Source organism: Prinia subflava, chromosome 24 (genome assembly GCF_021018805.1).
Source record: "Prinia subflava isolate CZ2003 ecotype Zambia chromosome 24, Cam_Psub_1.2, whole genome shotgun sequence".
In the NCBI taxonomy this organism is placed as follows: Eukaryota; Metazoa; Chordata; class Aves; order Passeriformes; family Cisticolidae; genus Prinia; species Prinia subflava.
The window spans coordinates 507,694-533,728 of NC_086270.1; the positions used below are offsets into that span (position 1 = coordinate 507,694).

A 26,035-nucleotide genomic window follows, 5' to 3' on the forward strand; every position below is an offset into this window, starting at 1 on the left:
CCTGGGGCTAAATGAAATACTTCCAAAGCCCTGAACACCTGCAGATCCTCATCCAGAGGGGCTGAACTCGGCCTGTTTGCTGAAGGGCCTGGCAGCCCCAGCCTCGGGAGGCAGAGTCCACACCACGCTCCCAAGAAAATGTGAAAAATGCGAGCGGAAAGAAAATTTTCCATTTTACAGAGCTGGGAAGGAACTGCCTCCCCTCCGAGCGAGGCCCTTCCCTCCCTGGCAGCCACAGCTTCACCTCACGCTGCAAATCTGAGCCTGGGCAGCTCCTAAGGAAAAATTCCAGCAGGGAAAGCAAAGCCAGAGCAAGCAGCATCAGAGCTCCTGAGCAGGGCAGGCCTTGGGCATCGGCTGGCAGCACTGAACTGCCCTGTGCTGCCAATAAAAAAAACCTTACAAACATCTTACCAAGATTTAATGTACATTTATTCTTAACACGTGGAACATATAGTATAAAGATTTCATACTGAATAAATGATATTCATTAAGCCAAAAAAGGAAAAAAGGGAGGAATTTACATCAAGTTTTTAGCTACATCGTCTGAAATACAAATATGCAGAATTCATCACTGAAAAATCTCAATTGTGTTTCTTCATCAGGAACTTCAACTGAACCTAGAACTTTTTCACACCTCGATTAGAAAGAAAACAAAAACAGGAAAAAATAAACTATAAGTTGATTGGCTGCTGAGACAGCAATGACTTTATACACAGAGACCTGTACAGCATCCTCCAGGGAGGGATGTCTGGCAAGAGATTAAATAATTGTGTCTCGCTTTTGCAGGTCATCAACTCGTTAACTCGTCATACTATAAAGGGTGGGAGGGACAAAACTGCAGGAGTCTCAGGGTATGTGCAATGTACAACGTCATATATATATACACACGTGGCAGCGCTGGGCTGCACCTAAAGGTTAAAACCAGTTCTAAGAGGTGATCTCAGGGTTATTCATACAATCAAGGAGGAAGAGAGAAAGAGGTCAGGGTGTTGTAGGTTCACACATTATACTTTGGGGGAAAAGCCTTTTTTTCTCCTCAACATTAACTAAAAACATTTTTAAAAACTACAGCTTGCTGCTGATCCAGCGTTTTTTTCTTTTTTTTATCCATGTGAGACATTATTACAGTATGTTTACAGTTTAAGGTGTACAGTACATGGAGTTCTACACGCTACTGCACAGGCCTCCCTTGGACAAGGTCTGTTCACAACTGGTAACTTCTTGGTTCCTGCAAGATTGTGAATGTACAACGATAAACCACACAGAGTTCAGCAGTCACTTTTTGTCCTTCAGAGTTTACCATTAAAAACAGTTATGAAAGTGGTGCCTGTCAATGGGATAACACGGCAAGTCGTCTTTCCCCAAACTCACTGTAAACGACAGTAACTTTGGTTAAAATAAAAAAAGTCTTCTATGTAGACAGAACTTTGTCTCCTTTAATAAGGGATTCAGGACAAATTTGAAGGGCAGGGAGGGGGGAGAGGGGCCGGGGACACCTTTCCCCGAGGGAGAAGCAGGACAGCGCAGGGCAGACAGTGGATTCTGAGGTGGTTTTGCATAAATAAAGGGCAACAGTCAGTTTCTAAGTTCTCCACTCACGCACACGCACACGGGGGCTCGGATCCCACAGCTGTCATGACTGGCCAATTAAAAACAGTACATCACAAATAACTTGTGAAACCAAAGAGTTCATCAAAGGCGACACGGAGATGTCCAAGAGCCGCGACTCGTACAAGGTGAACTCCGAGTGGTTCTCGTCCACCTTGGCCAGGGCCAGCAGCGCGCGGGCGGCGCGGCGCATCATGTCCACGCTGGTGGCCTCGAAGGGCGGGCTCTGCATGTGCATCAGCCCCGCCTGGCTCTGCTGGAACTGCGTGGCGGCCAGGCTGTCCTCCAGGAAGCCCAGCAGGTTGCCAATGCTGCCCTTCTGCACAGCAATGGCCCTGGCAGCCAGGCTGTCCCCCTGGGCCAGGTTGGCCAGCAGCACCACGGCCATCTCCCGGCACACCGGGTTCTTTCTGTCACTGAGGAACCGCACCATGGTGCTGTACAGCTTCTCCAGGCGGCTGAACGGCGGCGTGGCCAGGATCAGATCCACGTTGTTGTCCTGGATGCTGAGTTTGCTGAGTGTTTCCAAAACCAGTCTCTGAGGGGAGAGGACAGCATTGGGTCCCAGTGTCGGAAAGGGATCCTGGGCCTCTGCTGAGGGACACACTGCCCAGTGGAGGAGTCCATCCAGGATAGGCAAACAGATGCTTTCCGGGTAAGGGGAGAGGTCCAGCTGCCCAGAAATGTTGGCCAACGTGACCAGTGTGTTTTCACGCAGCATCTCCAAACAGTCCCACCACCACTCCACCTTGTTGCAGCTCACCCCTTGGTCCTGCTCCTCCTCTTTCTCGTAGGTCAGGGGGGCCTGTTTGCGTTCTGGATGCTTGTGGTGTAGGAGGATCAGTTTCCCTAGAATCAGCAGCAGCCCAGGGTGTTTGGACATTTCAAAGTCATTGCCTGGCACAAACGATAAACTCCTGATGATGTTGGAGACGCAGATGCAGCGCTTGGCCAGAGAGTCCTGCCAGTCCAGGAGGGTGCAGAGCGGTGTCTCGTCCTTACTGTGGGGTTCATCCTCCAGAATTTTTATATTTCTGTGGCTCTGAGCTGGACTGATGACAAAGGGAAACTTGCTGCTCTCCTTTGCCGTTTCCGAGGCTTTGACCTCCTCCTCGTCCCCCGCCAGGGAGCCCGGGCGTGCCGAGAGCATGTCGTCCATGGTGGCAGTTATCCTCTTCTCCGAGGAGCCGTCGGGCGCGGCCGCCTCCCCTTCCCTGGGGCTCGGGTTGCTCTCGGCTGCTGAGCGTTTCCTCAAGGCAGAGGAGCAGGAAGCTCGTTTGTGAGGCAAGGGCAGCTCGGTCTTGCTCTCGAAGTGTGTCTGGATGTGCTCGGTGGTGTCCCCGCCGCCGATGCGCCAGTGCAGCAGCCCGCTGTCGAACTCCTGCACCCGCCCCAGCTTGTCCGAGTAATCCACCACGAAGGGGTCGTTCTTCTGCACCACCTTCACTGGAAGCTTGTCGAACTTACTCACTAGCTTCTCCTCGCTGCTCTCTAGAGGTACTTTGTCCTTGCTCGAAAACGCAGCCTCCTCCTCTTCCTCATCCTCCTCTTCCTCCTCACAGTTCAGGCTCCGTGGCTCCTCGTCCTCCTCCCCTTCTTCAGGGGAGGAAGCTGAAGATTTGCAGAACCTTTCGGGATCTAATAGTGTTCTTTGCCCTGGGTCTCCTACCTCGTATTCCTTCAGGATTCCAAAGATCTCGATCAGGCAGCGCCGGAAATATTCCACCAAGAGTTCCAGCAAGCCTGGCAGCTACAGGGGAGGAGAAAAACAGGAGGGGAGGAAGGAACAGCAATCAGAAAACAACTCGGGCCAACGCACGCAGGACAGAGAGTTTAAGCAGTGCTGGCAATCAATGGTGCTTCTCATGCTGGCAATAAATGGTGCAGAAGAGAGGTTTTTGTCCTCTGAGAAAAGGGACAAAAGCAGGCACTGGCTGCCAGTATCCAAACTGCCCCCTGCACACACCCTGTGCTCTGGGTTGTGTCTCCCCCCAGTTAACTCCCCGGGAGGGCCTTTGGGAGTGACCACTCACAGCTGCCCACTGCCCAGCCCCAGGTACAGAGGCTGCAGGAGCTGCTCGCTGACAGAAACCCCTGCAGCATCAGCACTTCAAAGACCTGTCCCGGAGAGCATCTGCACCCACCTGGCTGAGGTTGAAGGTCATTATGCTGTTGTCATCATAGAGCAGGATGTTTATGGTATCTAAGGCCCACGTACTTTCAGCCAGCAGCCCCGACTTCAGAGACATCATCACTCTCCAGGCTTCAGGAGTTCCTGTAACATAAACACATGATGCTTCAGCTCCTGGAGTTTCAAAACAAAAAGGAGACACTTGATACTACTTTTTGGACCTGTGAAGAGCAGAGCTTGGCTAAGATGCTGTACAGGCTGTGTCTACCACCAACCTGCCCGCAAGCAATGCCAGAATAAGGACTCAGAACAAAATTAACCTGCAAAAATGCCTTTTTTTTTTTCAAAGCCAGCAGATCCCTCTGCTTGGCAGGACTGTCCCGAAGGGCCAAGGCAGCAGCAATCCCTCGCAAGGCTCCAGCAGAGGCAGGAGTTCCCCCTTACCGATATCTTTTGCCGTCAGCCGCCTCCTCTGCTTGAGCACAGGTTGCGTGGCCTCCACGGAGCCCGGCGGGAAGGTGATGTCCCGTCGGATCATGGGGGGCTGCACAGCTGCTGGTGCGATGTGCGAGGCAGGCACGGGCGGCCCCGCCTTCTGCATCTTCATCCCCGAGTGCAGGAACGGGGATTTACTGGGAGAAGTGCGGTTCTCCAGAGGTCTGGGCAGAGGTGCTGGGCTGGATACCTGAGGAATGTGATTCTGCATGCTGGGGGGGGTCTGGTAGTTGGACTGGGGGGGCCTGGTCATGGGGGGCACGGGGGCGGAGGGGCCGTAGGGAGGTTGCCGGTTCCCGTGGGAAGGCCACGGTCCCTCGTGGTTGACCCTCTGGTCTGAATGCAGGATTTCATCTGTTCGAGTGACCCCGTGGTAGGCGGGGCCCTGGGGCGCGGCGCCCGAGCCCTGCCGGTTGGGGTAACTGCCGTAGCCCAGCTCGTTCCTGCCCTGCCACAGGGCCCCTTGCTGGGGGCCCTCCGGGGCCGGCTGGATGGGGCCCCCCATCATCTGCGGGGGGAGGTTCTGCTGCGCGCCCGAGCCGGGGGCGGCCGAGACCCTGTCCCTGCCGAACTGGAAGGGGAACTGGCTCTGGCCGGCGCGGCGCTCGGCGGGGTAGGTGCTGCCGTACTGGTTGTACAGGTCCTGCTGCGGCGACGGCTGCGCCGGCGGCTGCTGGCTGGGCTGCTGCGGCTGCGCCGGCGGCAGCTGCTGCTGCGGCTGCGCCTGCCCCGAGCTGTAGGGAACGCTGTAGAGCTCGCCCTCGTGCCGCTTGGCGGGGAGGCCGTAGCTGCCGTCCATCGGCCGCTTGTAGTTCTGCGGGGAGAGAAAGGCACGGGCGGGGTCAGGGAGCGCCGGGGATTCGGGGCTGCTTCGCTTGGAAGGGTTCTGAGCACTGGGAGGGGCTGCTCAGGGAGGGGGTGGAATCAGCACCCCTGGGGTTCTCCAAGGAACGCCCGAGCTCGGTGCTTTGCTCTGGGTGAGGAGGTGTGACCGGTCACTCGTGGGACTCACTGATCCCAGAGGTCTTTTCCAGCCTCGGGGATTCCATGAAGCAAACAAGCCAAACCTCTGGGCACAGTCCCCAGATCTGCCCCACGGCACGGCCTGGGAGAGGCTCTGTCTCCTGCTGGCCGTACCCCATGTGAAAGTTGGATCAGTTGCTCCATTTCACCAGCCAAGGCCAATTCCTTGTGGCTGCCTGGGGAGCTTCCCCGAGGATTCCACAAGGATGCCTCAGGGGCAGGAGTCTGCCCACAGAAAGGACTTTCCTCCAGGAAAGGCCCAGCTCTACTCTGCATTCACCACAAACTAGTCCAGACACTGGCACTTTCCTCCTTCCACATCCAGGAATTTTATCAGACCCCATTTTTCTCACATTTCCCAGGTTCCTGCTGAAGTATCAGACAAAATGCATTAAAAACTGTTCCTGCTTCTTCCTTTCCTGTGGATTTCAAAACACATTGCTGAAAGGAGCAAGAAGGCTTCTCACCCCTAATTCTTTTAAGTGCAAACGGAGAAAACAGCCAATTGCAGAGACCACATTAAAACCCAGGATCTCTCCTGCCTCCAAGGTCTGAGCTGTAGCTGCTGTGGAGGCTGTTCAGACACTCCACGGTCACAACTGGCTTCAGATGGAGCTCCAGGGCTTCAGAGATGACAAGTTCCAGAGTAACTCGAACTCTTGGCTCCGAGCCCCGTGGCTCTGGTTGCAGAGCCAAACTGCAGAGCAGTTGGAATTATTCTTAGCACAGCTCAGTGAGTGCCCTCTCCATACTCTCCTAAACCATAGGACTTAAAATTATCAGGAAAACATTATGGGACCTGGCATGGATACAAAGAGCAAGTGGTATGTGAGGATTATGGAAAGGGATACACGTTCATTCAAACTGTCCTGAAACAAACCTGATGGGTTTGGGAACAGCGAGGAGGAGGAGGCAGCAGGGCAATGGGGGCTGAAGCCTCTGGCTGCAGGATGAGAAGGGAAAGACCAAAAAAGGCCCCTGGTTTGTGCAGAACAATCCACCTGAAACAGCTCTCCTGACCCATCCAGGACTTACTCCAAAGAAAGTCATCACTTGGACCAAAAGGACAGAAACATGATGGGATTCAGAAAGTTCCAGAGGGACAGAGAAGCCCAGGAAAGCTTCTTGATCTTCTGCTGCCTGACCAGAGTGTGCAAACCACACAACCTCCATTCTCAGAACACCATTTTGTTAACATAGCATTAGGAACATTAATTAGAACTTTTTAGTATTGTTTTCAAACAGGAAAAAGTCTCCTGTATAAAATCAGGTTGGACAGGGCTTGGAGCACCCTGGGAAGGTGTCCCTGGCCATGGCAGGGGGTGGCACCGGGTGGGCTTATGGTCCCTTCACCCAAGCCCTTGTGTGATTCTTTGATGAGGTACCTAAATCTTCACATTCATAAAGCAAATGCACAGCCCAGAGTTTTCATCCTCCCCTCCTCACAAACAGCACAGATCAAACTCTCAGCTGGGCCAGCCAGGACCCCTGGGATCACGCACCTGCTGCTGCTGCTGATACATGGTGGTTTGCTGGCTGGGGAAGGGGCTGCCCGAGGATGTGCCTTGAGTGGAGAATTGATTGCCATAGGAATCATGTCTGGAGAGGAAAGAGAGGCGTCAGTGTCACTGTCACGGGCTGGGGGCCCTGGGTGGGGCCAGCAGGCCCTGGCACACACCTTTGCTGCTGCTGCTGCTGCTGGGGGTAGCGGCTGGGCGAGTACATGCCCGAGTCGGGCGTGGCGGGCAGGATGCTGGGCTGGGGGGTGCCGCTGCCCAGGGCGCCCTCGGGCCCCATCCCGGGCTCCGTCCTGCCAGGAGAGAGAGAGAAAACCCCGCACTGAGGATCCCAGGGGACAGGGACAGCCAGCACAGGCACTGCAGTGACAGGCATGGCCTGTGTCCCGGGCAGGGCGGGGCAGGGCAGGGCAGGGCGGGGCAGGGCAGGGTGGGGCAGGGCGGGGCAGGGAAGGGCAGCACCCACCTGACTCTGTCGTAGGGCGCTCCGTACGAGTAGTGCTGCCGCTGCCCCATGGCCATGCTGCCCATGCCGGGGCCCGCGGCGCGGTTGTAAGGGTCACCCATGCCACTGTTGGGGCCCTGCCCTGAGGACATGAAGGGATCGCTTCCCGGAGCTGCAAGAGAAAAAACAACCACTCAACACACCCACCCCTGCCTCGGGAAAAGACATCTGAGGTTCTGGGGAGGAAGGGTGAGCAGGGGGTGTCCTGCAGCACGTCCCACACAGGGATGAGGCTCCAGGAGGAGAGGATCCCTCACCTTTCCTCATACTGCTGTAGGGATCTTTATTTGGCTCGTAAGACATGCGACCCATCATGTCAGAGGTATTCATGCTGGGCTGGTACCCTGGGTTTGGAGTCATGGAGTTCCGTTTCTGGAACGCAGCATCACTGCCGTCTGCAAAGGCATCCTGAAGGCCCACGGAGTTACTCCTGTTCCAAAAAACGCCCACAAAGACCACATCACAGAGGCCCACGATGGTCCTCAGGATACTCTTCTTCACATGCTCCCTCTCAGGCATTGCCATCCCCTCCAAAGACCACAGAGTCAAGAGGAACTGCCCTTCCACAATGCTGTCCTCAGACCCAACCCCAAAATCAAAGACTATTCACACACAACGTTGCTGTCAGCCATGAAGGAAGGAGGAAAGTGATGGAGTCCCACCAAAACAGGTACCCAAGGCCCAAAGGGGACCCACCCCAGCAGTGGTTCCATACCTGATGCCTGGCAAAGGCGGCATCTGACTGTGTGGCGTCGACGCTGGAGTTGGTGGCTTCAAGTCTCCTCCTTCTGCCATGGAGCTGCTGGTGGACTGAGGTGTCTGAGGGCCCTGCATGGAGCCTGAACCCGCTGCAAGAGGAGGAACGTGGGGTGAGCAGTTTGCACCCTACAGATGCACCCCTGAACCTCCCAGAACATCAGCCTCGAGAAGAGAGTGCTTTGAGGAACAGACAGATGAAATATGGCCAAAAAAGCACAAGGAGCTCAACACTTCACAGACAGGCTGGGCCAGGCTCCCCAGAAGAACCTAAAGCTGAGAGGTTGTGTCTCTGCTCACCTTAACCCCATTCCCTTTCCACACCATGGCCCTGTGTGGTGCTTCCCAGGTTATCCTATCAGGGCTGATGCTCTGAGTGCACCACGTGGCAGGAATGATGTGCCTGTCACCTTCACATCCCCCAGTGAGGAGGGTGGGGGTTTGAGCCCTGTCCTGGGAGTCTCAGGATCTCCCAGTGATGGAAACCTCAGCTGAAGCCATCAGATAACTGAAGGAGGCTCCTCTGCCTGCTCTGCCCTTCCAGAGCAGTGAATTCACCACCACTCCCACAGATTCCTGGAACAGGGAATGCTGGAGATGCCGGATCTTTCACTGGAGGACAAAACTCGTCCAGCAGGTTCCCTGCAAGTCCCAGCCTCCTTTCTGCTCCACTGATCTTTGACCAAAGCCCCGTGTGTAATCCAGCTGTGCTGCAGCTCCAGCAGCTCTTCCTGGCCCGGGATCGCTGTGACAGCACCAGCTCAGGTTCAGCCGCTCCTCGCAGCTGGCAAGAGCTGAACTCTTAATTAATGTTTCCATTAGTTCCGTCCCCAGCACCCGATATCCCTCAGCTTCAGCCCTGCTGGTTGATGAGTCATTTCAGCTATTCATTAAAATCCTCCGAGGTCACGTCCAGGGCATGTTTGTTTACACCCCACCTTCCTGGCACCCTGTCCTCGCTCTGCGACTCCCTCCCGGCCGGAGGAGGAAGGGCAGCGGCAGCTCCTGGGGACTTCCATTCACAGCCCGTCCCTGGCAGCCCAGCCCCGCTGCTTCCCCCAGGAATCCACGCTGGTGCTGCTGGCAGGGCAGGAGGAAGCCCTGAGACATTCCCGAGGCATTCCCCAGACATTCCCGTGCTGCTGCCATTTGCTGCCTGTCCCCACCTCCCGCCGTCCCTCCCACTCACAAACTCACACGGAGCTGGAGCGGGGCCAGCTCCACGCTCTGGGAATTCAAACCCAAGGTGCCTCCCCGGGGGCTGTGCCAGAGGGAGCCTGCCGGGCTCTCAGGAAACTCCCAGTGCCCACGAGGGAGTTCCCAGTTCCCTCCAGCCACCATCGCTGGGTGTTGAGGGCAGTGATGGACACGGCAGGGAAGAGCTCTGGCACCAGGAGTTCCACCCCTGCAGCCTCAGGAGTGGCTAATGGAGAACAGCTCAGGGCAATCCTCGCCATTCCCAACGTTCTGCAGGAGTTCATTTGGCAGAACAGGCTGGAATGAAGAGCAAGCCAAGGCCAACAGGTTGTGAGGTCTGCAAGGAGAGCAGACCACACCAGTGGGACAGCAGAGCCCTTCAGCCAAACCATGAAATGGCTTCCAAATGTCCTCCTGTTGTCCACAGGCTTCCAAACAGGGAATTTATTCTGATCCAGGCGATTCCCTGGGGGACAGGACTGTGTGGGGCCTGCAGGGCACAGCCTGGGAAGAGCATCATCCACCAGGACTCCACACTCCCCTGGGGCTCTGCAGCCTGGAGCTGGGCTGACAGAGCAGCTTCTGTCCTGCCCTACACCCCCAGGGCCAGAGAGGAAGAAAAGGAAAGTGAAAGAGGAGCAGGGACACGCTGAGTGATTCAGCATAAAGGATCAGAGCCACCAGCCAGGCTTCAGTGCTGCCTCTGCACATTCCCAGCTGTGGGAGCCTGGAGCACGGCGAGCTGAGAGAAGGGTCTGAACGGGAAATGCACCAGAGTGGTGCCCAGTCTCGTGCACTCCCACATCACCAAAGCATTTTTATTCCACACAAGCAGGGAACGGGTGGGGCTGGTGTGGCAGCCTGGCCCTCCTGCTCACCTCAAACCGGGCTCTGGCCTCACCTGGAGATGGAGGTTGGATCTTGGTCTGGGACTTCTTGGAGTCAGCAGCTGCGAAGATGTCGGGAGGGGGGTCCTCGCCCCTCTCGATCTTGCACTCGAAGGCGTACAGACACTGGATGTACTGCTTCTTCAGAGAGCTGGCCGCGCTGCTCGACGTGCCCACGTTCAGGTTGGTGGCCAGCTCACGCCACTTCTTGTTCTTGTTGACCTGCACAAGCAAACAGCAGGCTCTGAACTCCCAATCCCAGCTGCACCTCCAAGAGGAGAGATCAACCCTTCCCAGCTGACACAAAGGATGCAGTGAGGGCTAAGCAGAGCAACCCCAGAAAGACTGAACTCCCTTCTTCACCTACAGAAAACTTTTCAGATTTACAGGGACAGATTGCAAATCAAATTAGTCACAAGGTCAGCTGACAGCCAGATGCAAAGACAAAGACAGTGTCACCAATCTTTGCACTGGACAAAGCAGGGGAAAAGGGCTTGAAGTGGGTCTGGCCACAGACTGTTCTCACCCAGACAAAGGGAGAGCAGACATCTGGCTCACTTAAAGGGCGCTGGGTTTTATTTACAGAAATAAAACAGAGATAAAATGTGGCTAAACGGAAATTCATGGCTCACACCTGGCCACAAAGCTGATTTTTGTGCTGTGGCAGCTCTGTCCCCTGCGGGGTCACTGACCTGAGTCAATCCCCCGATCTCCTTGACGGAGATGTAGAGCCTGTACAGGTCCAGGGGCTTCCTGCCCACGGCGGGCAGGTTGGTCATGCCCATGGCCTTCTCCTCGGTGAAGGCCAGGTAACGATCCACCCACAGCTTCCTCTCGGGCTCCCCGCCCAGCTCATACAGCTTGGTGATCTTCTCGTTGGTGGTGGTAGAGGAACTGGACTTCTAGGAGAAGGAAAGAGAGATCAGGACTGAGCAGCACAACAGCAGCTCGGCCCTGAGCCTGCTCTTGTGTCTTTGGCATTCCAAATCCTTGCTTGAAAATGAGCTCCCAAACTAGAGGTGCTCCTCAAAGCTGATGATGTTCCAGGTGAACCCTAAACTGTGTTCATGGCACATGAGAAGATCCTTCCACAGCACAGACCAGGACAGGGCAGCCCTGATCTGTGGCCAAGAGCATTCAAGTCCTCTTTTGCCATAAATAAGAGAGGCAGATGCCAGAACACAGGAGCAGAAGTGAGAGCTCTCCTGGATCTTCCTGCAGCTGGCACAGGGATCAAACCTGCTGAGCATTTGTTTTCCTTCAGGTAGCAAAGGAGGAGACCAGGGGCTCAGAAACTGCTTTTTTGGTGGTTCTTTTGAAACTGGTAGCAGCAATGCAAAGAAAAACAGTCCCTGAAGAACTTGTTTGCCTCCCTCTTCTGGCTTTAATACAGGATTAGTAAGAGGTTTGTTTGTGAAACAACTGCAACACTTTAGTTACCACGTCCCAGCTGAGAGCTGCCTTGCTCCAGGCCCACTCCACCAACAAACTCAAGTTTGTTTACGCTGCTTTTGGCAGTTTCACTGTGGCAGGTAATAATTCCTAATACTGAATTTGTTTTCCAGGTGAAATCCACGACTCCCACAGGACTGGAAAACGCTCCCCTCCATTTCTCACACTGTTCAATCCAAGTGAACATACAACACATGGCTTTATTTCCCTGGATGCTGAAGAGGATGGGAGTCAATAAAAACAAAACCCAGAACATTTTACCTTTGACTTGGATTCTGCTTTGGGCGTCCCGTCTGCCTTGTTGTTCATTTTAGTTGCAGGTGTTAATTTGACATCCCCCAGTCCCATCATTTCAGGGCTTGCTGCCATCCCTGGGAAGGTAAAGGAATCTTTAACGCTGATTTTCCCTGCAGTGCAGTGAAAGCAGTGCAATCCTCGAGCTCTGCTTACCTGCGGAGTTGTTGGCCATGTTGCCCCCCATGGGGTAGGGCGGGCCCTGGGGGTTCATCATGCCAGCCATGCTGTTAATGCCCTGCCCGTACGGAGGGCCAGTGCCCATCATTCCCCCCTGGTTCATGTTGGGATAACCAGGAGGCCTGGAGGGGGCAAGGAAGAAACAGACACTTACTCCACATGATGTATTATTAAGCACTAGGACATTGCCTTCTGAGGAAGAGCCTTGCTAAAAGAAACCTAAAAAGGACCAGGAGAAGTGATTTGCCACAAACCATTTTTCCAAGAGAAGAACAAGGATCAGGTGCTCTTGTAAAGCTCAGCACCCAGAGCTCAAGTCACATTCTCAAGAGAAAAGGGCCTGCAAACCCTTTGGAAAGTGGGACTTGAGCTCTGAACATTTTCACCCTTCATCTTGTTCTCCCACATCCACAAACTGAGCCTCATTCTGGTTGTTAAACTGCCTTTAACCTGCAGACTCTGCAGCCCTGGGCAGTGAAGTGAGAATACAGGATTTAGAACCGTGGCCTGTCCTGGGCTGGAGTGTTGCTTTCCATTTACTGCAAACCTCCCACACAACTGTGGCTCAAACTTCTTCCTCGAAGGGACAGGCTTGGGTGCCTCTATTGGGGTTTGGGAATTTGAGCCTTGGCAGCCACAGGTAAAAGCAGGAGCAGCCCTCAGGTGAGGATAAAGAGCAGTGTCCAGTCAGACAACAAATATATCCACCAGTTCTGGGGGAACCCAGTTCAAGAGCATGTTCATGGCTCCCAGGGCATTCTGGTGGGCCACACACACCTACTCCAAAATGGGCAATAAAGGAAAAAACAACCACAGAAAACAGGGCAAAGATCAGAGCTGAATTCCAGCTCCTTTCCCACAGCTGCTCATCAAGGCCCTAAAAGGAAGCAGTTCCTTGCACTGGACAAGCAATGCCTGGGATCACACAGAGCTGGGTGGCTGCAGCACAGGGGCAGCGTCCCCAAGACACCCAGGGAACGGAGAAGAGCAGAAAGTGAAACACAAAAATAACTGAAGGGATCTCAGAGTTAAATAATCTCCCCTGTGAACATTAAAAATTCCCTAAGTATGTCATAAATGATGTCTAGAGTTGGGCTGGACAGACCCTGAAGATCATCCCCTGTTCTACCCCTGCCATGGGCAGGGACACCTCCCCCTGTCCCAGGCTGCTCCTGTCCCTGTCCAGCCTGGCTTGGGACACTGCCAGGGATCCAGGGGCAGCCACAGCTGCTCTGGGCATTCCAACACACAGCCCCTCCAGGCTTTACTGTCTTCCTTTTTAACGCTTCACTTGAGAACCAAACCTCCACAAAGGACCAAACCTCCACAAAGGACCAAACATCCACAAAGGACCAAACCTCCACCAGAAGGACCAAACCTCCTCAGAAGGACCAAACCTCCCTGAAGGACCAAACCTCCCTGAAGGACCAAACTTCCATGAAGGACCAAACCTCCCTGAGGGACCAAACCTCCACGAAGGACCAAACCTCCACCAGAAGGACCAAACCTCCTCAGAAGGACCAAACCTCCCTGAAGGACCAAACCTCCATGAAGGACCAACCCTCCATGAAGGACCAGCCCTCCCCAGCAGGACCAACCCTCCCCAGCAGCACCAGCCCTCCCCAGCAGCCCTGTGAGCTCTCCCCAGCCCGTGTCCAGCCCGGCAGCTCCCGTACCTGTTCTGGATGGAGTTGGCGGCGGCGTGCATGGCGGCGGCGGCGGCCTCCTGCGCCTTGCGGTTCATGCCGGCGGGCGGGGGGCACATGCCGCTGCCCACCTGGGGGGGCATGCTGCCCATGTTGGGGCCGTAGGGCCGGCTGCCCATGGCGGCGTGCGCCATCCTGCCCGGGGGCAGCCCGCTGTACGGGGGCACCCCGCTCTGCCCGTGCAGCTGCGCGCCCGCGCCCATGGGTGCCATGCTGCCCGCCATGCCCGCGCCGGGGTAGCTGGCGTTGGACATGGCGTTGTAGTTGGGCTGCCTGGGGTAACCTCCTGGGGAGAGCAACAGAGGGGAGCACAGCGTCACTGCGCCGGTTCATGAATCACCACAAAAACCTCCTATCGGCAAATATTTAAAGATCACTAACGGGGATGAGGGGGAGTGTTCACACCTCAACACAAAGTCAAAGCACTTGGATATAAGCCACGTAAAATGTGTTTTGACACAGCCAAGTAACAACATCGATTTAGAAGCTGCCTGAAACTCTCCCAAACCTCAACCCAGCACAGAGAACTGAATGGCCCAGGACAGGAGGGAAAATCCCACATTAACCCTTCCCAAAACAGGCACCACTTCATCATCTTCCTCTCCAAAGAGTCATCCCTTTGTTACAATTACATGGGATGCACAACCTCCTTATTCCTAAATAAGGAGGAAGAATCCTACTTAAACAAGTACAGCTATCACTGAAAGCAACATATTCCATCAATCTCAACAGGAGCAAAGCTCTGGTTGGTATCACCCACAGATTAAGAGGGGACAAATCACAACATTTATCATGGAATCATGGATGGCTTGGAAGGGACCTTGAAGATCACCCCATGGGCAGGGACACCTTCCACTATCCCAGCTTGCTCCAACCTGGCCTCGAACACCTCCGGGGATGGGGCAGCCACAGCTTCTCTGGGCAACCTGGGGCCCCAAAAGACGTGAGGACAGAGAGAGGCCTCTGCTGGCTCAGTTCCCACCTTGAGGTCCGTACTGCCCGCCCTGGGGCCCGTAGCTCCCCATGGAGTTCTGCTGGTAGGGCCCCATGCCGGCGTGCATCTGCGCTCCCGAGGACTGCCGCGGGGATAAGGCTGAGCCAGGCTGGGGGGAGCTGTACTGGGGCATCTGGGGGTTCCTCTGCATGTACCCTGCACACCAGAGTGAGCAAATGGTTAGTGCAAAGCTCCAGAGCTGCCCCTGCACACACGTGTTCCAGGCAACAGCCCCAGCACTGACAAAATCCTTCCAGCAACAGCCTCCACACATTTTAGTGGCTGCATTAAGGAGCCACTGTTATCTGAGCAGATAACAGATCCAATTTCCTGTTTTAGCCAGAAAAAAAACACCAACTCTTTAGTGTCACAGCAGAAGCCAGTACAGCTCTGCAAATCCTTGGGGCTTCTTGTTCTTGGGTTTTGCTCACTTGTTTGTTTTCTCAGGGTGACAACTCTATACCTTCAGCCAGGAGAGCTGAAATTTTACATGCATTTGCCCCCCAAAATGTTACTCTCTCGAAGGGGAAGGGCACACAGTATTGTTGCCAGCACCCCTTGTTTTGAAGCTTAAAGAAAGCATGTTAAGAAGCCAGAGAAAACATCTTAGAAGCCAAAGCACCAGTCTGGATGGAACATTTAGAGGCCAAACAGCCACCAGCAGCTGCATTTACTGCAAGGTGCCTCAACATTCAGCCTGTAATCCTGGGGCAGTTCTCAGTGCCCTGTCCCACGTGTCCCCAGGCAGCTGGAGTGACCCACCTCGGTCCTGTGCCAGGCTGGCCTGGTTCATGGAGGGGTGCAGGATTGTGTCCGACTGGCCACTGGGCGGGCGGGGAGGCATCTGATTGCCTGGGCCACAAAAAGGACACACATCATCAGCAGCTGCCCTCCACAGACCCCGCAGGCAGCAGAGTCACGTCCCAGAATCCCAGACAGGCCCAGGAGGAGCAGGGGGTGTTGGCCAGGGTCAGGAAGAGCAGCAGCGAGTGCTGAGCTCAGGCCGTGCAGGGGCACCAGCACCCAGCCACCCCTGGCACACACAGAGCAGCTCAGGGGCCTCAGTGACCCCCAGGGCTGAGCCCGGGCCCTCCCTCCCCGTGGGCACCGCAGCTGAGCCAGCACAGCTTACCTGGGACTGCAGCAGGGGAGAGGGGGCCGGAGCGGGACTGAGCAACGCTGGCTGGAGATCCCACTGGGGACGGGGAGGGTCCTCTGATGCCTGGCAGGTGAGGAGAGGTATGTGGCGAGAAAGGAGACTGAGCTGGGTTACTCTGCTCTCCTTGGCTGCTGGAAATCCCTGATGTGCTTACTCCAGGGCTCAGGGCTCCTTCGGTCCCCATGGGCAGGTCATCTATGGAACCAGACAGGTCCTGCAGGGCACAGAAACACATCAGAAACCACAGAGCCACGGGGCTGCTCTCTCACACCTCTCAGGAAGGGCATTTGTCCCTGGGCATGCTGCACGCAGCAGGCAGTAAACTCTGTTTACTGCTGATACCAAAGGCTGCTGCAGACTGAGGCAGCTGCCAGACGTGTCTTATCCTGCTGCCAGTCTGAACCCAGGAGCTCCTGAGTTGGTTTGCTGCTGGCCCAAACAACTGGCTAATTCTCCTACTTGCTCCTTTTAATTCAGTTTAGAGGTGGGAAGTTAAAGAATGCATCAACAGCACACGTAAAACTGCAAACACAGGAGACAGTCCATGTGATCATGGCTTGGAAGGGAAACGTGGCTCAGCCTCTGAAAGACAGAAAACTCCTGCCTCACCATAATTAATTCATAAACCTCCTATGAGCTGGGAAACTACTCACTTGAGATGGATAAAAACAAACTAAACAGAGATTTAAAAGAAAACCATAAAATACTCTTCAGGGTTCCCACTTCCCTTTCTTCAAAGACAGCAAAAATTAGCAGTTACTGCATCAACCTGTAAAGTTTAGCTTTTCTCAGAGGCAAGGCTAGAAAACACCTTCCTCCTGCATGCATTCACCTTGGAGAAGAAAGGCACAAAAAGCCTAAGAGAGCTGAAACCTCCAATTGCCACAGCAGCAAAAGCAACAGCATCAGAAAGCAGCTGGCAAGTGTGGAAATGGGGCTAATTCCAAGGGCTGAGGTGCAGATCCAGCATGCCCAGTTGTGCTGGCTGGTGACAAAAAGGTGCAGCAGCTGCTCAGCCCTGGCCTGCAGTGAATGAGGCAGGAGCAGCCCCAGCCAGAGGAGGTGGCAGCGGATTTGAGCAGAGAGCTGGGAAGTTGTAACTATTCCAGGGATTAGATAAAATCTCTGCCAGAGGTTCAAAGGATCACGGCAGGTGAAGAAGTGGAGGCCAAAGCTTACCAGGACTTCACTTACCCTTCCTAAGTCTTCCAGAGCAATCAGCTCTGGATCAGAAGGGTTCTGGGTGAGCCCTGAGGGAATCCTAGGTCATTTCCCTGCACAGAATTCAGCTGAACAGCACAAGCAGAGCCAACCTCATTTAAACCCCACAGAGAAAGGCCGAGCCAGCTGATAAATCACCTGGACACCCTGGATTCATTTAGTGTGACAGCACAATTCCTGGTTCAGCAGCAGTTCAGGGAATGTTTTCCCAGCTCTGGCAGTGCAGATGGACCTGGAACACCAAATACTGCAACCCATCAGCCCTGGGGAGCAGCAGCCCTCACAGCCAGCACTGCCTGCAGGGGATGTGCAAAGGCTCTGCCAGCACATCCAGGCCGGGAAGTCATGGAGAAGAGGAATTCTGGAGGAATAAAAGCCAACACTGGTGACACCTCAGCACCCTGTGGGACAGGGACATTCAGAGGGACAGAGCTGGGCCTCAGCACCACCTTTGGCTGCTACAGCACAGCAGTTTCCTCTGTTTTAATGGAATTTGAACAAAATGCTTCTAACAAATGCTGGCAGGTGTTACATTGGAGCTGCAGAGCCCAGACACTTGGTGGGATGATTTAGTGCAGAGCGTGTCCTCCCTCCCCTTCCATTACTGCTCCTGTTGGAGAGCTCATTTCCTGCACCACAGTCTCTGAGGTATATTTGCTTACTGCTCAAGTATTATCTTCCTGAGGGAAAAAAAAGCTTTGTTTTATTTCAATGAAAGCTAAAAAACTGCAGAAAAAGCCTAAAAATAGTGCCTGAATTCTCTTTCAATTTTCACTACTTTCCTATTGTAACATCAAAAGCATTGCTCCTTTATGCAGCTATTTGGGTGTTTTTCCCTGGACAACTTTGACAAATCCCACATTTCTACCGCAGAAACCATCTGAAGTGGGAGTAAAGAGACATTATTTCCAACATTTTGCATTAAAAAGCATCAACCAACACAAACAATCAAGAGCAAAACATTCCTCTCGCTGAGATTTACTGCACCCAACTGCAGCCACTGACAGAAGAGACACAAAGAGATTCCCCAGAGCCCATGAGGGATCAGAATGTCCAGAAAGCAGTTCAGTGCAGCCCTGGATGGGAATACTGGGATGTCCCTTCAATACATCAAGGTAGTTTTAGTTTGGGACACGGGTTGAAACAGGACCATGAAAATCAAGCACTCCTTTCACCTCCAAAGAGATATAAGTTTTATGAATTCCAACAATAAAGTAATTTCCCAGCAAAGAAGGGTTCTGCCAGCACAGCAGCATTTTCTGAGTGTGTTATTCAGCAGGACTGAGCTGCTCAGAAGGGAAACTCCTGCAAGGGGAAGGAGAAAACATGGACTGGAATGTCTGAGCCCCAGCAGCTCATCAGAGAGGAGCCGATTTCCTCCCATCAAATTCTCTCTCAGGATGTCAAGCACCAGGGCACCATGGGTTAATTAAACCTAAAGGGCACCTCCAGCTCTGACAGCCCCAAACCAGGGGAAAAGGAAATCCCTGCATCTCCCTACAGCCTGTTTTCAGGGCAGCCCTAGCAGAGGAAGCCTTAAAAAGCAAAAAAACCTGCTGGAAATAATGGAGACCTGCTGCTGTCAGGGGGTTCTGGACGAGGCCCAAGAGCAGAGGGCCTGGGAGGTTTTATTTGCCTCCCACGGAGCATCAGGAGGAGACGTGGAAAGCCAGGGCAGCAGCAGGAGAAGGGCTCTCCCCTTCCCTCCCCGCCAGCACAGCCAGGGAGCCGAGACAGGAGGTGAGGCTCAGCAGCAGCTCTGCCAACTCAAGGAAACGTCAGGGTCTGGAGAATTTCCTCACGTGTTTCCAATGTGTTTTTTATGCATTTTATTGCTCATCTGCCATGCAGATCAAAAACGCTGGAGGGATTCCAACTATTTCACACAGAATCTCACACTCCAGGCTGGCTGCAGCCCCAAAGCCTGAGTTTCTTCACTTGAAATAGTGCCCAGTGTTATTTTGGGCTGTGACCTGATAGCGGAAGCCCACGGGGACCCTGGAGCGGAGCAGCTCCAGCTGCCAGGGGCTGCCAGGGGCTGCCAAACAGCACCGGCACCTCCTGCTCACACCACAACAACCCTGCCACCCCGGGAGGGCCAGGGAGCTCAGGGAAAGGGTGCCAAGTCCTGGCATGAGCAGCACAAGGAGCCGGTGGTTTGTGCTGGGATCCTTTATCTGGCAGCAGGAACCACCACCCCTCTATCTGACAGAGCTCATTTGTTAAACAAACAGAGATGAAACAAGGAGAAATACTTAAGATCAAGGTAACAAAATCCCAGAGGAGCGGAGAGGCTCAAGGCTCTGCTCAGGCCCATCCCACTGATCTGGAAGAGCAGGAAGACTGACCAGAAAGCAAATGGAATTCCTTAGCAGGGACTGCAGCCTCCCCTGGCCAGCCCCAGCCCTGGCCCTTCCACGTGGGAAGTGTGGGGGAACAGGGAATGACCTCAGCACGATCAGATCACCCCACAGCACTCAAGGAAATTATGGTCTGAGACGAGCATGTGGTGGAGCTTATAAATTCTGTAAGGCCAGTTGTTTCCATAAGATGCTCACTAGCAAGACCAGAGAACAATGGCTAAATTTATTCCCCAGTTCTTTCTGAAAGGGAAAAAGGCTCTTCCTTCCTCCTAATTGAAATACTCACTTTCTATTACAAGCTCTTTTTCTGTGCAGTTGCTTTTCCACTTACTCAAGAACTACCAACATTTAAAAATCACAAGCTTGTCCTTTCCTTCCCCTTTATTTCCACACCCAAAATACCTCAATCCTCTCTATCACAACAATCACACAGCTGACTGGCAGGATCTCCCTGCTATTTTGGGGACATGGATAGACTCGTTCCTCCTTTGGCAGCACAGACAAATCCTGCCTCTCATGCTCCACAGAACACTCTCTCCTGGAGACTTCCCCGTGCTCCACTCACAGCACACCCACCAAGGAACCTGAGGTTTTCACAGATGTGGCAGAAGGGTCTGGAGAGGTCCTGCCTTTCCTGCTGTGCCTCCTCCAGGTGGGTCCTCCAGCAGAAACCAAAGCTGGAGTTTGGGAACAAGTTCAGCCCCAGTGGAAACCCAGCTGGTACTCTTCACCCAGAGAGATTTATCATGCAGTGTCTCCAAAGCTGACAAATCAAGAGCAGAACAGAGATTTCCCAAGTCCTGTTTTATCCCAAAAACATACAGCTTGTGCCAGGGATGACCATCATTCCCCTTACTCTGCTCTCCCACCACAGGTTGTTGTGGAGGGGAACATGAGTCATCTTTCCAGAACCTAAAGCACCTTCAGGATCGTTCCTGGTGTGGGTATGGGCTGGACAGGACACAAAGGGGACGTTCTCCTTCAAAATGGGACAGGACCAGCAGTCAGAAGCAACAAAGGGATTTGTTTGCAATGAAATCACTGGGACTGGCCCCTTGGAGATGTTCCTGAAAGCCCAACCTCTGATCTGAGCAGGGATAACATGAGAGCAGCCAGAATCGAGTTCAGCAAGAGAAAAAACATCAAGGTCCTGGTGCCACCCTGAGTGTGCCATAAGGACCTGGAAGTCCTCACGTGCCACTCATCCCTGCAGCCCTTACAGAGAGGAGGGAAGTGCTGGCTTCACTCCTTCAAGGGGAGAACACCTGCCCACTAAAACCAACAGCAGTGAGGTAACAGCAGCGAGGTTCAGCCTCTGCCACAGAGTCCATATTCCCTTCCCTTCCAAGGAGCTTCAGCTCCTCTCACGCAGCAGCGCTGACAATTACAAACCTAAGATGGGGACTGGAACATGCCAGAGAGATTCGTGCAGTTTCCCTGCTCAAAAAAGAAGCTGAAAAGCTCATTCTTCCAGGCTGGCTTCAGACAAACTGGGAGAAGCTGCTGGCTCGAGCTGCACTGCAGGGAAGGGAGCCTTCGGAGAGGAGGCTGGCAGGAGGAGGGGCTCGGTGCCACACGAGAAATTTTACTCTGATTGCAAAAATAAGCTGCAGTTCTAATCCAGCTGAGTGGATCTAGGTGAGGCTGGCTGGCTGGCAGAGCAGGCACAGGCTGGAGCGGGCACAGGGAGGAGGGCAGAGGGAAGAGCTGCTGGCTGTGCCACATTCCTGCACCGGGGCCGGCGGAACAGCGGCGCTGCTACCGCAGCAGCCATTGATTTTTCAGAGGTCGATACTCCACTCCCACAGATCTCCTCGGCAGGAGCTTTAATCACATCTCCTGCTCCTACCCTGTGCCACCCCTCCTTCTCTTCTGCCTCCAAATAAAATAAAATAAAATATATTAAAAACAAAGGGAGGGCGAGGGGGCTTTCCTCCCCCTCGGAGCACGGAGCAGACGAACAAATCTCATCTCCTCTGTCTTTGGAGAGCAGAGATTCAGAGCTGTGGTTGCAGCACGAAGTGGAGAAGGAGTAACGTGATTCATCCACAGAACAAGATGTCGCTGGAGGGAGAACCCGCCCTGTGGAAGGGCAGCATTCCCACCCAGAAGGTGCTGGGCTCTTCCACGGGACCCTGGGAGATGCAACAGCAAAACCCCACACGAGAGTTCCCACTTAACCCTTTGGAGGCTGCTCAGCTGGTGAAAAGTACTCCCAGCTTTACACAAATGGTACAACATCCAACATCCAGGGCAGCACGGAAATTCCAAATGTTTCTGGGCAGGGCGGTGTCACTTCAGCTGTCCCAGAAGCTGTCCCATCCATCCAGCACAAAGGGTGACACCTCCAGCTCCCACAGCAACACTGGCCCCAAAACAAGCTGCAGGAAAGAGGCAGGAGGATCCTGGAAGGATCAGGAAGAAGCCACATGGCAGCAGCACCAGAGGATGCTCTCACTGGATTTCTGGAAGTTGTGGGGATGCAGGGATCTCCAAGTCATCAGGGGAAAGGTTGGTCTTGGACAGGCAGGTGCAGGAGGGAGATGAGTGCAGGCCTTTGCTGTTTATTCCAAGAGCTTTGGTTCTCCTTCCACAGGTTTTCACGTCTCCTCATCCAAGTCTGAAGACAAACCCCAGCTCACACAGACCAGATTCATGCAGGAGGCAGGAGTTCCCCTTCCACTGCCAGACACGAGGATATTCCCATTCCCCAGCTTCTCTGGAAGGCGCTTCCCAGGCTCATGTTCCACACACTGAGACTCCAAAGCATTTAGTCATCCCCGCATGTGACTGTGCCACCGTGCCAACCACCCCAGCCAGGGTGGGCAAAGGGAAGCAGCAAAGACAGGCTGAAATTATTACAAAATTTAAAAGGCCCCTGTTCAGGCAATACTTTGGATTTTAAGGTAAGTCAGCTTTTAGTATTCTCATTAGCCTCTGAAAAAATTAACAGTGTCAGAATCAATTCCTAAAAAAGCAGGAGGAAGATTTTAGAACAGAACAAGATTTCTAAGGTCTCAGGCATTTGCAAGTGTGGTGAATCCAGTGGTTCTTCCCCTGGAAGCTGTCCCTGCCCATGGCAGGGGTGGAACTGGATGATCCAACCCAACCCACTCTGTGACCCTGCAGTGATTCTGAGAGAGCTGGAAGCTGGCAGCTCCTCCCTGGTACCTGTGGGAGGGCAGCAATGGCCCCTTGGCACTGGGGCATCTCCAGAGAAACCATTTCCATCCAGAGCTGTCTGCAGTGCCACCCCAGGCCCGGGGCTGCTGCTCTGGAGGGATGGGGAGACTGGAGAGAGTCAGGGAACTGCTCCTCTGTGGCTCAGAGCAGTGAGCAGGCACAGAGGAGGTAACAACACATCCATGGAAACCTGGCCCAGCCAGCCTGATGTGGGCTGGTGCTGCCCTCGGGCTCAGGGCGCCAGGACAGCCCACTCCTGGAGATGCCACTTCTTATCACTTCAGGGAATTAAACCTTTTTTACCTTTCTCTTAACAGAAGCTTCCACTTTCCAGATTCAAAAGTGTACTAAAAACCAATCACACAACTCCTCCAATCACCAGGACTGATGTGGGATCCCTGTGTGACCATCCCGAGCCTTGGGCCCCTGCCATGCCCCACACGTGGGCACCACGTGGAAGGAGTTTTCCCCACGGTATTTATGATCCCACATGGCTCCAAGACAAGCCAATCCAGCGTGCCAGAGGCACAGAAAGAGGGAAATTGTTCCTGTGGAGCGGAGCTGAGGGGTGGTGGTGTTTAAACACCCTCAGTGACCCCTGACGTGCTGCAGCAGCAGAGGAAGGTGACAGCACAGCCCTCCCTCCAGCACAGGGCATCCCCCTCTGCAGGGCTCGCTGTGGATGGGAGGGGAGGAGGATGAGGATCAAACGCCCAGCCTCAGACTCACAAGAGGCTTCACGTTTGAAGGGTCTCCAGTGACGCCAAGTCAGCAGCGAGGAGAAAGTGAAAGCCTGATTTCCCTGGCCTGAGCTGCTCGTGAGCAGGGGCTGGGCCTGCACGGACACTGTGGCACAAAGGGGGGGACACGGCCCAGGGTCCCAGAGCAGGGCAGGGGCCCTGCCCGGGCTCCCAGAGCAGAGCAGGGGCCCTGCCTGGGCTCTCAGAGCAGGGCTGACCCCTCAGCCCTGCCTGCTCCAGCCCTGCCCAGGGCTGCCCCCTCAGCCCTGCCCTGCTCCAGCCCTGCCCAGGGCTGCCCCCTCAGCCCTGCCCTGCTCCAGTGCTGCCCAGGGCTGGTTCCCCTCAGCCCTGCCCTGCTCCAGTGCTGCCCTTCAGCCGTGCCTGGGCCCGAACAGGGCCCGGCCTGGGCCGGGGGAGCTGCAGCCCCAGGGGGGTCTGGCCCCGGAGCCCGGGCAGGGAAGGGAAGGGCTGGGCTTTGGGGAATGTGAGGCAGGCACAGGCAGGAAGCTGAGCTGAGCTGCTCTGGACCAGAATAGAAACAGGAAACGAGCGCGGCAGCGAGCGCAGAGCGCAGCGCTGCTCCTGCAGCGGCTCCTGCAGCGGCTCCTGCAGCGGCTCCTGCAGCGGCTCCTGCAGCGGCTCCTGCAGCGGCTCCTGCAGCGGCTCCCGAGGGATGCTCGGGGTGCAGAGCCCGGGGGGATTCCCTGCACAGGGTGGGCTCAGCTCCCTTCAAACCCCAGGAAGGGCTGCGAGGAGACAGAACTGCCACAGGGACACACAACAAAGCAGCCCCGTGTGAAAGGCGTCACTGGAGCGGGTGGAGCTCTGGAGATGCTCTCCACAGTTAACAAAACACAAAAACTTGGAAAAAAGGCACAGCCTTCTCAAGGAACCATGCAGAAACCGTGGGCACAGTCACACAACAAGAAAACCTTGGGCAGAGGAGCACTGAACAAGGAAAAATACATTTTTAACTCCCACTACCACCACAGCTTGGGATAAAACCCTGCAGATGGCACAAACTGGACCCAGGGATCTGCAGTGCCCCAGGTGCCCCTGGGGGAAGCCTCGGGGTGCTGGTGCCTTCATCTGCATATCCACTGTGCTGCCCTGCTTTGAAATGCACACACTGCTAATCCCTCTCCTAAGGCAAGCAATAAGACAAGCTCAAAAGGCCAAATACAAACCAAACAGAAGCAGGAAGTCCCATATGGGAAGAGAAAAAAGGAGAAGAAAAAAAAAAAAGGGTTTGAAGTGACCAGCAGATTCAACTATAAAAGGCTTTTTTTCCCCTACCCCCTGAAAAAGTTGTCAAAATTATTCATTTTAAACTGGAATTTTAAGGGAACAGGCTGGCTGCCTCCCTCCATAGCAGCTCTGACAGTTTTTTGCTGCATTTCAGCCTGTTGCATTGATTATTTCCAGGTCAAGGGACGCAGCTGACAGAGCTCAACTTTATTCCACTTCAAGCACTCCCAGAGCAGCTGAAATGACCGTTTGGAAAGAATGGAAAATCCAAGCGGTGCTTCCTGACAACCTCCAGTGTCCAAACTCAGCTGCTGCTTGACTGAGGGAGACATAATAAAACCAAAACCACCCCACAATTGCTGGGGACATTCACTGACAAGATTTTTCTGCCAAAGCTCTGCAGCCTCATTCCTCCCCCCCTAACAAAACCTGTTTTTCTTAAATCCACACTGCAAAGACCCAAGACCAGAACCCACATTCAGAAATGAATCATGGATCAGGAATATTTTCAGTTGGTTAAAATCCTTTCTGCCATTGATAGGACACTTTTCAAATCAAACAGATTAGTATTCCTCTATTACACCCAGGTACAAAAGACTCCACTCCACTTCCCCTGTGCAATTGCAATCCAGGTTTAGTTTGGCTGCAATCCTGATGGAGACTCCCCAGGGAAGCCGTGAATTTTACAGAGAAATTCCTCAGCCTGCCTGCTCCAGGAAGGGAGAGCAGCCAGGACACTCACAGGGAGGCAGGGCTCGTCAAAAGGCACCAGGGAGCCCCTCCTAGCACAGCAGAAAGTTGAGTCCATGACACAACAATCGTGACTGGGAAGGGATCCTGGAGGCCCCACCCAGGAGCATCCCCAGGACATTCCTCAGGCAGATCCCAAAAAAGCCACAGGAGCTGAACAACGTGACAATGTCCCTGCCAGGGGGTCAGCACCTCCTGAAAGGGTGATGGAGCAGCCAAAGGAATATTCCCCCTTTATTGCCGAGAATTCCAACGTGAACAATATCAATGCACAATATCAACGTCTAAAGGCCAAAGACTTGTAAAGGCACTGGGCACATAAATTTAACACTTCCCAAGAACCTAAAAAATCTCCTTTTCCTGCTGGGGCTGATTTTTGTTTAATTAAAGATGATGCATGGCATGATTTGCCCCAATTCCAGGATACCCAGTGAGCTTTTCCACAGCACCCACCAGGCCTGGGAAAGGGCTCAGAACTCCGTAATAAAATTAAAAGCCCACAAACAAACTCTGCTCCTCTAAGTCATCCATAATGGCAAAACAGGGATCTGGGAATCCTCCTGAGCAGGATAAAACTTTCTCAACTAGACAGACTGAGCAATATCAGGAAGATAAAAAGAAAT

The 26,035-nt window shown here is 54.0% G+C and overlaps 1 protein-coding gene across 2 annotated transcripts in view; it reads right to left on the reverse strand.

The window, feature by feature from the left end:
• Nucleotides 1-410: 410 nt before the first annotated feature.
• Nucleotides 411-26,035, reverse strand: part of ARID1A (AT-rich interaction domain 1A) — a 50,611-nt gene continuing 24,986 nt past the window's right edge. The window contains exons 5-20 of one of the 2 annotated variants that reach the window (XM_063418771.1): nucleotides 15,881-16,121; nucleotides 15,511-15,600; nucleotides 14,737-14,904; nucleotides 13,725-14,040; nucleotides 12,025-12,170; nucleotides 11,836-11,945; nucleotides 10,815-11,021; nucleotides 10,137-10,344; nucleotides 7,998-8,130; nucleotides 7,540-7,712; nucleotides 7,244-7,394; nucleotides 6,939-7,070; nucleotides 6,763-6,859; nucleotides 4,187-5,051; nucleotides 3,756-3,886; nucleotides 411-3,361 (exon numbers count right to left, since the gene is read on the reverse strand). In XM_063418771.1, the coding sequence (XP_063274841.1) occupies nucleotides 1,637-3,361; nucleotides 3,756-3,886; nucleotides 4,187-5,051; nucleotides 6,763-6,859; nucleotides 6,939-7,070; nucleotides 7,244-7,394; nucleotides 7,540-7,712; nucleotides 7,998-8,130; nucleotides 10,137-10,344; nucleotides 10,815-11,021; nucleotides 11,836-11,945; nucleotides 12,025-12,170; nucleotides 13,725-14,040; nucleotides 14,737-14,904; nucleotides 15,511-15,600; nucleotides 15,881-16,121 (4,893 nt within the window). In that variant the 3' untranslated portion in view covers nucleotides 411-1,636. Of the gene's footprint in view, nucleotides 3,362-3,755; nucleotides 3,887-4,186; nucleotides 5,052-6,762; nucleotides 6,860-6,938; nucleotides 7,071-7,243; nucleotides 7,395-7,539; nucleotides 7,713-7,997; nucleotides 8,131-10,136; nucleotides 10,345-10,814; nucleotides 11,025-11,835; nucleotides 11,946-12,024; nucleotides 12,171-13,724; nucleotides 14,041-14,736; nucleotides 14,905-15,510; nucleotides 15,601-15,880; nucleotides 16,122-26,035 lie in introns of both variants that reach the window. The other variant, XM_063418770.1, reaches the window with a different exon arrangement.